The sequence below is a fragment of the Aplysia californica genome, unplaced genomic scaffold (assembly GCF_000002075.1).
Source record: "Aplysia californica isolate F4 #8 unplaced genomic scaffold, AplCal3.0 scaffold00318, whole genome shotgun sequence".
Classification (NCBI taxonomy): domain Eukaryota; kingdom Metazoa; phylum Mollusca; class Gastropoda; order Aplysiida; family Aplysiidae; genus Aplysia; species Aplysia californica.
Genome location: NW_004797588.1, coordinates 1 through 11,719, shown reverse-complemented (window position 1 = coordinate 11,719; position 11,719 = coordinate 1). Strand labels below are relative to the sequence as shown.

Here is an 11,719-nt window from a genome sequence, read left to right as displayed (position 1 = left end):
TGTTCACAACGTAATGGTGTGTAACGACAAAGGCGGTTGGGTGGGGGGAAGACTCGGTCAGAGATGGAAAGCTATACATTTTCGACAGTTAAGGGGAAGGGGCAACTGGATAAGCGTAGATCTAGAGATTCATGATAGGATAATAAGTGAAAATGGCACGCCTCATCCCACTATACACTGTGATAGGTCATCAAGGTTAACCACTCTTTGCTCACCATATGTCATAAACCCACCAAGGGGTCTCGTCAGTTCATTTTAGAGTGGAGGGAGACCATTTTACCGATTGTGAGCCTTAGCATGGGTCACCACAGATTCTTCCCTGGGTTCGTCGGTAATGATCCCAGTTCGCCTAAGATCCCGCATTTCCTTGCTCCCGAGCACCGGGATCTTAGGCGGAGACTACTGTATCTCTAAAATGCCCTTTTTGCTCAGAGCAGAATCCTTTCCCTTAATAATAATTAGTAGAGTTACCATCACAGGAACTACTTTGAAAATAAATTAATCATTTGGTTATTTACTGAAGTAACCAAGACCTAGCCCCAGATGCCCACTGAGTAGCATCGATCATTTATCACAGGTTTCTACATTAAGCTTTTATGATCAAAACTTTATTTTAAAAAGTTTTCTCATAGACACAGCCAAACACATTAAAATTGTATTGTATCTATCACTTTGAGAACGAAGAAGATATCATAGTCTCATATTTTTTTAAGGGAACTTTATCAAGTTTTTCATAAAATTTCGACAATAATTAAAATGTACGGTTCCCTTCATGTATAAAATATCCTTAGATAAACCGTCTAGCGTTGGCATCACATGACAAACAAGTACCTCCTATGATTTCATTCACCCCGGAAAGCAGGATCAATAGGAGTAACTCGTTTTTAGGAGTCACTTATTTTTCTGGTTTCAGAATTTGGCACTATTTTTTATATCTTTTTACGTTCAAATGGAATCATCAACAACAGTTTGTTTTTTTACTAAAAGGAAAAGCGATTTAACATATTCTTAAAGAAATTATCTATCATCTACAGCAGGCGGGCAGGCACTATTTACCTTTACATTATTTAGACACAAGCAAAAAAAAATCTACTGAAAGTTCAACAGGTATGCTTTGGGCTCATTTCACCATTTGTATCACATAAGGAAAAAAATACATCATAATGCACAATGTTATCCATGAGAAATAATAAATAGGAAATAGATTTGTTCATCAGTCAAATTAAAACCAAGCAAAGGTGAGCTTATGAGCATTAGAATATATTATTAGCACATTGATGAGGATTTCACAGTACATAAAAATTCAACAAAACAACTGTCATGCACCACAATGTAACAAAACCATCTAAATAATGTTTAAAAAAAAAAAATTAAGAGAAAATGAAAAAAATAAATAAATAAAGTGAACAGATTAGGTGATAAAAAATTGGTTGATGTAGGCAAAAAAATTATGCTTGAAAATACTCAAGATGAAAAATACTTATCAACTTGACAATTGCAAAAGCAAACTAGAAGACTTATCTGCTGAGCACAGATACATAGGGAGTAACTAGGTGCAAGGAATTCTGAGACGTGAATTATGCATGCAACACAAACAAAAACAAAAGTCTCCATTCTTACTGCACATGACCATTAGTAGAAATTTACACCAAAATGAGAAAATAAAGAGTATACAACACATTTACAAGAACAGCTTAAGAAAAACTTTGATAAATTTGTTCCAGCGTATTCAAAAAATAATTCAAATACACCTTACATTAGCTTTACTGTCCAACACACTGCAACTTTTTTCCCCCACACCTGAGTCATGGACTTTGCCACAATTCAAATTCATGTTACCTTTTCCATTGTCATCCCGCACTCCACATAATATTTAAAAAACGTAATACTTGAGTAAAAATTCCTCAAGCTGAAAATATTCTCGCACTCAACTGAACCAAAAGACAAAATAGAGCACCATATTCACAAAATACATCTTTCTCTTGCAAACTAAGAGTTAAGAGAAATTGACAAATGGTGAGATTCATTTAGTAAAATAACGATCTTGAAAAAAGAAAACAACAATTTAACAGAATGTTGAAAAATACAAATATAACCAGTCAACATAGTGTGGAAGAGCATACTTTTGTCACTGTTATTTTTGATAAAGTATTGTGTATACAATATGTCATGCACTTATACCCACCAAGCTGGGACAGTCTCTACATGCACATTTTCAAAAATCTCATCAATGACTAGAGACAGTCGTAAGCACCATAATCTTACACAGTAAATCATCATCTCCCTTAAAACTACAACCACGGCTTGCACACAAAAATAATGTTAAAAACTTTCAAAACAATCAAGACATCTCACTCTTTAAGACTTTATCTAATCATTTTCTCCATTTAAATGCTTCAGTCACTCATTTTCTCACACTAAATTCCCCAAAATATACAGTTGTGGTCCACTATTTCTTAAAGACACAAACATTCTGAAAATCTAAGTGATACAGAGAAGTTATGAACGACAATATCCCAGTACATCAATAAACGAAAGTAGATAAAACTGAGGTGAGACTAGATCTTGATATGACATTACGTCGTTGGGGTCTTGGAGTAAGGCAATATCATGCCATCTAAGTACTGCTCGCTCTTCCTCTGTGAGCGCTTTATTTCTGTCTTCTTTCTTCAAGTCCACGTCACACATCAAGCCCACACCTGAGAAAATATCAAAATAATGACATTAACACTATATTCATCCCAACACTCACTTATCAATGCCAAACATGGACCACGAACAAGACATTAGAGCAAAGAATTACAACATGTGAAATGCGATGCCTTAGAAAAGCAGTAAACAAGAACAGGCGAGACAAAATTAGAAACTCAGTAATCCGAGAAATGGTGGGCACAAATGATGTCATGCATCACATCCGACACCAAAGAATCAAATGATTCGGACATCTCCCACGATTATCAACACACTATCAAGCACAACATGCATACATAAAAAATTTGATGGCAACAAGGCTAGAGGACGACCGAGAAAGACCTGGATAGATGGAGTCAGGGAAACATTAACCACCCACGGCATCCCCCTGATCCAAGCTCTCCAGCTGGCGACAGAGAGACGTCTCTTTCTTCCCGCGACACCCAAAAGGGTATAAGCGGCGGATAAAAGTAAAAGTAAACAGTTGTTTCTTTCACAGCCGGAATCTCAGAACTATTTTTTTTCTGTTGGTGTTTTTTTTTACCGCCCTCATCAACACAATTTAGATAATTTAGGAGGTGACCCTGCCCATCAAGGCCAACCCAAGCTGAAAGGGATACAACATCCCAGCAGAAAGACCAAGATACTCTATAACAATTCTCCCCACTTGGTAATTGTACTCAATTCTCCTGTGTTAACAAATTAGGCACCTTACCATTACACTACAGATGTCCGTTTCAGAATTCTATCAATTACAGGAGCTTTACAGGATGTTAAAAAGGATATATTATAAGTTCAACTGTGGATTTTTAAAAAACATACCACCTTCTATGTGTAAAAGCTGGTATTCATGTTGAAGGGGTTTGTAAACAACAGACATAGGAAGCATAGATTTTTTTTTGCCTGATACAAAATTTAGACACAGAAATATTCCTAGTTACAAATAAGCCTTCATATACAAATACATTAGCACCAAAAAAAACCAGAAGACCTTTCTTAAATTTCCTGGAAAAAAAAAAAGTAAAAAAAACCATCGGAAGTTTTAGGACTTTTACTTTCTCGGGATATTACAAAAACAACCCTGAGTGCACCCATCCCCGGTTTTACCTTCAGTGGTCAACTTACTCTCAGTGTATAGTCCCAACTGCCAGTGCACAAAGAAGTGCCGTCAGGGGCAATTCCTAAGCAGCTGACTCGGTTGTCGTGGCAATACAGTATAGTCATACGTGTACCCTTCAGGGCATCCCACACATTGATTGTGTAGTCGTTGTAGCCTCCAAACAAGATGCGACCTAGGGATGAAGTTTCATTCAGAAAAAGGTTCAAATTGCTATCAAAGATTCAGCTGTTCAAATTGCTTTCAAAGATTCAGATGTTTAAATTACTTTCAAAGATTAAGAAAAAGATTTTAATTACTATCAAAATTTTAGAAATATGTTCAAACTACTATCAAAAATTCAGAAAAAAGTTCACAATGCTGTTGAAGATTCAGAAAAAGTTCACATTGCTATCAAAGATTCAGAAAAAGATTCAAATTTCTATCAACCTGCTCCTATCAACGGCCACCTGCATAAGTCAATCACCAGTACAAACTCCCACTTTCTGCTGTGTGAGACAGTCACCTGTCTGAGGTAGCCACATTTCTCCTCGACAATCGGTGGCCGTCTTACTCTTAGATAATTTCGACTGTATTTGAGGTTGAGTTAATATGTGAAGTCAAAGAGGACAAATACTTTCCAGCAAAAACTTAGCATCCTTCCTAGACCCACAAAATTAATAGAACAGAAATTATATACTAATAAATACAAAGTGTAGTGTTCTTAATAAAGTTAACCTTTCAAATACAAGCCAAATAAGTAAATCTGGAAGTGATCCATTTCATCCTCCCCCCCTCCCCCCACCCCCCAACAAGAAACAGGACCACTAGGACATATTCTGGGAAAAAAGATAAAACTTTACACCATATACGGTCGCTTTTAAGCACAAAGGGGCTATCCCGAAAAATGCTGTTTTGAGGAAATTGAAGGTAAAGCTTTTGCCCCTTGTTCAGTTTCATTAAAAGAGAAGCAGAGTTTTCTCTATAACCAAACAAATATACACACCAAAGGAACAAAACTTTTCCTATAGGTAGGGCAATGCCCACTTTTAGGGTAGGTCAAGATTTCTGGAAACCCCCGAAATCTGGGTTAGCTTGCTTGTCCTTGAAAGCGACCATACATACTCAAGACTAGAAACTCTTGTCTTTCAGACCTTGCCCGAGTTTTAAACTGACTCTGCCACAGCTGTCAATAGGCATGTTCCTTATTTGATAACATCTATTAATCAGCGAAACAGAGAACTCGTATATAGAACTCACCACTGATTGAAAAGTCTACAGCATTACAGCCAAATATAATGCTGTCCTTTTTGTAGCAGTTAACCTCTCTGTCTGCCCGCAAGTCAAACAGACGACACTGTAAAGAAGATAAGAGGTTTTGAACATTTGATACATTGACAGTTTTCTACAAGGTTAATTCTATTATTGACCAACAATCAATTTCTAGAGCAGATAATCAGACAGAACTCATTCACCACAGGGAAACAACAAATTATCAATTTACATCCCAGCTGTTCCAAAAAGCATAATAAACTATTCCACATGATACATTCTGGAAAACCAGTGATACAACAACAGCAACAACGAAAAATGAATTGGTCTTCTTGTGAAAAACACTGAACACTTATATTTCGAAGCATATTCACCAGGTGATTTTTTTCCCCAGAACATGTAATAAGTCTAGAAAAATCAGCCTTTCACAGCTTACCCTGCATCAAATGGCCACAACACAACTTTGAAAACTAAGCAAATCTAAGAGAAAAGTCAAATACCAAAACCTGTTAAATCTAAAGTATTTCTTCATCTGGGACATTCACTGATTAAAAACTTCTCAAGACTATTCGAGAGACCTGCAAATGATCCACTTTCAAGGATATCAAAAATTCTGTAAATCGACAGTCTTGACACTGTCAAGAGTCAGACCAAAAAAAAGCATACACATACTGAAATATTGTGCATCAACACTAATAAAAGGTTGGCAAAGTATACGTGAACAAGTCCTACTAAAAGTCTCATTACAGCTTAAATTGAATGACTTGATGTCTAATAAAGGAGTTAAAACAATAGACAACACCCCCCAGCCTTTCAACAGCACCGAAACTCTACATATAATATTCTTTATATGTTTCTGAAATGAGGATATCAGCACCTTCGGATTTATTCAGCCGACACTAATGTTGCTCCTTAAGACAAATAAACATTACAAGTTCTCACCGTGGCATCATCAGAGCCTGTGGCAAAAGCATCTCCACTTGGGTAAAACTTGACACTGTTTATATCAGACTCATGTCCATCAAAGACTTGCACGCAATCTCCAGTCCTCATGTCCCACACCATTGCCATTTTGTCACAACCCTGAAAATGGGTCAGCATGAAAAGAATAATAAATTTCCGAGAGAAAGTACAGGCTACATTGATGAACTGAGAGAAATAAACAAAAGAAATAAGAAAAAAGAAAAGAAAAGAAATAGGTAAAAAAAACGCACAGTAAATGGCATGCTCAACACAATAAAAATCTAAAAAGGAAACAGTTTTTGTTCCTACTTATAGGTAGATGTCATATTAAGGTGGTCATCACTTGAAAACAGATTAGAGAACAGTTGGAGAGAACATGTAACAAAAGTGTGCTCATTTATCAATCCTGTATTGTTACCTTCAGTATCCAGGGCTATTTTTGTTTTCTATCATGGCTACGTCTAGGTTAAATGTGATTATGGTTGCAAAATAGTGTTGGGTGTTGCCTCCTGATGTGATTATTATGGTAGGCATAACTGATTCTGCATTCCTGAGCAAATCATCTTCAGTTGTCTAGAAATATTGATGACTTAAGCAGTGATCATGGTACAGCTCTGCGTGGGTGGCAGACACAGAGGAAGCATATTGCCAAAGTATTTTCCCTCCGTTCATATTTCGACTTCCTTGAGATGCTCCAAAGCAAAGGAGCAAATAAGTGGATGGTGAATAACACTGACTACACTTGACATGTCGACAGGAAGTTTGGTTGAAGTCAACCTTCCTTTTTCACTTCACATATCAGCAAGAAATTTTCTAGTGCACAACACTATACAGACACAATTTGATACAGACAACCAAATCATAATGAGCAAAGACAATTACAAAACAATTACATTATCAAGAATTTCATAATATAAACTACAAATGTACAATACTCACTAAACATCTTTCTCACACAGTAATCGATATCATACAGTAAATATGCAAAGTGAAAGTGAGAGCCTCATCATTAAACCACACTGACTGATGCACCAAGTCTGTATTTGTTGTATTAATTGGGAACACAGTCAAACCTGCTCTAACTGCCACCTGTATAAGAAAACCACCAGTACAAAAAGCCATTTTCTATTTCCTCCCTCACGATTTTTTACATTATAATGACACCGTTTAAGACATCTACTTGTCTAAGACGGCCACTCTTCTCCATGACAATGGGTGCCAGAGAATTTCAATTGCATTTAAATACTCACCCCAGAGACAAACGTGTTCCCTGTCTCTGTCGGTGACAAGTCAATACTCATGACGTCCCCCGCGTGGCCGTGGAAGCTCTGTATCAGCTGACTGCTCTCCACGTCCCACAGGGCACACGTACTGTCTCCACTGCCTGTCAAAATCTGATGGAGGAATACATGCAAGACACACATTAAATGTCTACTTCTTCTATCGAAAAAAAAAAAAAAAGCTCTGGGCTTGTATTATCGCATGCTACAAAAGTCACAAACATGGGTGCATTTTTACCAGAAAGTAAGGTCTCTCCTCCTCAAGCAAGGAATCCACATGCTCCTTTCCTAAGGTAATCTTTATTAGCTTACTCCAGTGTTGAATTGCAGTTTTATCTACAAAATACTGCTGTGATACAGAAAACATGTAGAAGAACTGGACTATACAAGAGAACTATTCGATCTACAGATCAGATATTCATTACTAACAAAAGATCAAATTCACCTTTCTCTATGCACTCCACTCACACAGACCTGCTCTTTACTGAACTTCTAAAGCCACAGGGTTTCTCATGGGCAAAGAAAAAGTAAGCACACAAGCAATATTGTTCTGCAGGAACGGCAGCTAATGAGGCAAAACATTTCAATATCAACTTTCAAAAAATCCAGTTTAAAAAACAACAGTTTACACTTTGGAAATAGTACTACCTACATTTTCAGACCAATGGTCCATATAAAATCGAGAATTTTTCAGGTATTAACAATGGAGAACAAATTCTTCAAAAGGACATTCTATTAGGATTTGCAAAGAGTCGTTAAGACTGATAACCTGATGGTCTGAGCTGGTGAAGGAACAGCACGACAAGTACGATGTGTGTGTGGCAACAGCTTTTTTCTTGGTCACTGGATCCTCATCCATACTCAGGGGGTACAGTGTGCACTTATTGTCCAAGCCCCTAAGTGATTTGGAAACGAAGAGCGAAACCATTTTAGTTACTTTTGTAACATGTTTTACTGCACTTGCAACACAATTAGGTCATAGAAGTGCCAAGATTAGAGGTGTTACAAAAGAGTAACAAACACAGAAATGAAGAATGAAAGATAAGGATGATAGATGTTTGATAGGAAAGAATTAGAAAACCACACTAAAGGACCCGCAAACCACCCACCTTATGTAATTTTTCAGTAAAAAGTATCTTTAAAAAAGCATCAATGAGACAGCAACAGAAATAATGTTGCATTAGAGTATGTATGCATTCAAAGCGCAAGTGAATATACACTCACACACATGTGACCATGCGCAAGTATGCATACATATACACACATGAACACACACAAAAACTCAGACTAAATTACAGGGAATTTAGCATGACAATTTATTTTATAAGTTGAGCTGACATCATACTTAAATTCCAAACCAATGTCCAGTACCAAATTTTCATTTAATGCACAGGGCAGTGTTAATGTAATGGAAAGCAATGGTATCAAAATATATGCGAGCAGGAACGCTACCTTAGAGGCTAAAACTTACTTTTATTTAAAGATTTTAAATACAAATTACTTACATGCTCCTTTTCATCTATGCCTCCATATAAGTAATCAAGGGGAGTACAAAATAAGTGATTCAACACAGAGTGCAACTAGTTTTTAAATATAAATAACCCATGTTCCCAATTCAACATAGATACCCTTCAACGTTCAAGAAAGTACACAACCAGTTTTATTAGTCTTGAAGAGGAAAGTATTTAAAATCTCCTGCCATTAACTGTCAGGGTGCTTGTAAAGTGAAGAAAATCCCTAAAGGAGCTTCAAAATATTGTCTTTGTCCAGGAGACACAGGGGGACTCCATCCCATCTATCACCACACCACAGGTCTGGGGAATAAAAATCTCAAATTATTAACCAAAACATACCTGCACAAACTGAGATCATAACTAGAGACTTTGGCATGAGAGACAAGTACCTAACCCAAAGGTTAACATTGCCCTAACAAACACCACTGACTCACCCACAAGCCACCACACTGCCAGAGGGACCATATGCACAAGCCATGACCCATGTTGTCGGCATAGTGATCGCATGTTCCTGAAAATATACCACCAAAAAAATGCTGTCATTAAAGTTCATAATTATTGAAATTTCGTCTCTTGTTTTGAATGGCAATTTCAGACAGAAGGTAAGGTCTACTATTCTCACTGGGTTTTTTTTATATTATCATTGTCCATGACAATACTTTTGTGTAGTGCAATTCCATTATAGCCTTCAGTGATACTTTCGACAAAATGCAGAAAATATAGACACATAAAACAGGTACACCAGAATGAAGCAAACAGTCCATTACAATTGTAAAATTGTAAATATCAAGAATTATTGGGTCATCTAGATTTTTTTTCAAACAGACAGGAAAACCAAAATGTTTAATTATGTGCCACGCTAAACACTAAATAAGAACATGGTAAATACCGAACAACCTCAGGAGCAGACATATATGTCTTACTGATAATAAATGGTCTCAAATGGTGTAATTAAAAAAATAGAAATTATTCTGTCAAATAAGTGTCTCAATGATTATTCTGCTCTGACAGAACCATTACATTCTCAGTAAGGTCAAATCTTACCTTGTTGGTTGTAAATGCATCCCATATTAACATTTTCCCATCCTGAGAAGAGCTAACAATGTGACGTTTATCTGACGACCAATCCATGCATAGCACTTTGCCCTGGTGACCTTTCAGCGTTCGCCGAGGTTTGATGTTAAAATTCTGTATACTTTCCAGCCGTTGGCCAATCACACAAGCTGTGAGAAGATAAATAAATCTACTTAGAACATAATTCATGAAAACAGTATTATAACATTAACATAGTCTTCACTATCACCAATAGTACACCTCCACTGTACTGTTAAACAGAAAATGTTTTGTCAATGGGCATGCATATCTATGTGGAAACAATATTATATTACTAAAGTCCAAGTGCTTTGAAATCATGAAAAAGAGGGATGTGTTGGTAACTGCTAGCTTTTCTTGATTAGAGACGGGAACAAATGTCATAACACAGTGGACTTGTACGCGCTTTTCAGTTTTTGGGCATATGAAATCACTGGGTATCATTCAAAGTTTATACATTGTCTTGATGAAAATAATAACAACCTATCTCAAACAGAAGTTGAAATATTTGCAATTGAAGGAGGGGTGAGTGACACCTAGTGTCAAAGGTAAAATTAGCGAGAAACCCACAGCTGCACACTGCAACAGACCATGTGTTCAGAGCTGTGGTATTGTAAAAAATATATCTGACCCAAGTAGGACACATTTTTATGGGTTGAGAGGCCTACATACACACCAACATCATATCTCAATAACTGCAATTGGAAAAGAAACCATCTTATGAGCGAACAAAGTAAAAATATTATAACCTCACTTATCTGTTTAAACACACATTTGCAATTGGGCAGAGACTACCCTACCATCAATTTAATTATTCTTTACATGTGTGGTATAGATCTAGTTTAGGCTAATTCCACACACACTCGAGATGGCACCAAGGAAAAGAAATTGTCTGTTTTTAAATCAGAATTGTAGTTGACTGAGGAAGTCAAATAGTACAAAAACAAACTTACATAGCCAGCATAGAATATGAACAAAAAAATCTTCATGATGAGTTTACGGGACAATCAGATGTTATTTTCATTGAAACCTCGGATTCAGCAAAATTGAAGAACTGACCCGTGTAATATTCCTAAAGTGCAAGGATCATTGTACTGACTGTACTAAAAAGAAGAAAAATTATACGATTATGCACATGACATAGTATCTCACAAAAAATTCAGTAGCCAACCAAATATCAAAGCAAGACTAGATCACAACACAGACAGCACCAAAATCCTGAGATTGGCCATACCTCAGCCGAGCTTTTTGTATCTTACGACAGTTAATCCCAAAAAGTAGGACTAGCTTCTAAAGTAAAAAACATTGTTAGCCTCTAGAAACTGTAGAAATGCATTTTAACTCTTTAATCATGTCTGGACGGTGGCAGCGTCCTGTAGTCGAGGTCAATAACCATGGCTGGACAGTACCACCGTCCGATGCGAAGTTATCATATGATATTGGCCGAATATAAAAAAGTATGAAAGCTAAAAAAGTTCCTTTAGTTTGACCAGGAAGTCAAAAATTCTATTTCTGGGTAATGCTTTATTGATCAGTTTGACCCGAAACAATCGTTTTTAAAAACGTAATATGTCGGGTCGCATTTTCACAAACACCAGAGAATTACGCGGAAACGTGATTTTAAATTGCATGGTTAAAGAAGAGTTTTTAATTTCGATGGAAATTTTTCATCTTTAAAAATCTAGGGCTGAGGGAAACGTCAGATTACCTACCATTACAATTTCTCAGCTGCAATACCAAATGCCGTGGCTACAAGCGGATAGCTAGAGAATGGCTGTTACAATAAACGCAGTGGCTACGTTCACGGCGCC

General features: G+C 36.8%; 1 protein-coding gene across 1 annotated transcript; it reads right to left on the bottom strand.

The window, feature by feature from the left end:
* Window positions 1–904: 904 nt before the first annotated feature.
* On the bottom strand, window positions 905–10,039 carry LOC101855198 (guanine nucleotide-binding protein subunit beta-5; the record flags this gene model as incomplete). The annotated part of the gene is given in 8 exon segments (XM_005102254.3): window positions 905–2,699; window positions 3,817–3,983; window positions 5,048–5,144; window positions 6,002–6,142; window positions 7,273–7,416; window positions 8,072–8,198; window positions 9,251–9,327; window positions 9,861–10,039. Coding segments are annotated over 8 exon segments (944 nt in total), but the record flags the coding sequence as incomplete, so codon positions are not given.
* Window positions 10,040–11,719: the final 1,680 nt, after the last annotated feature.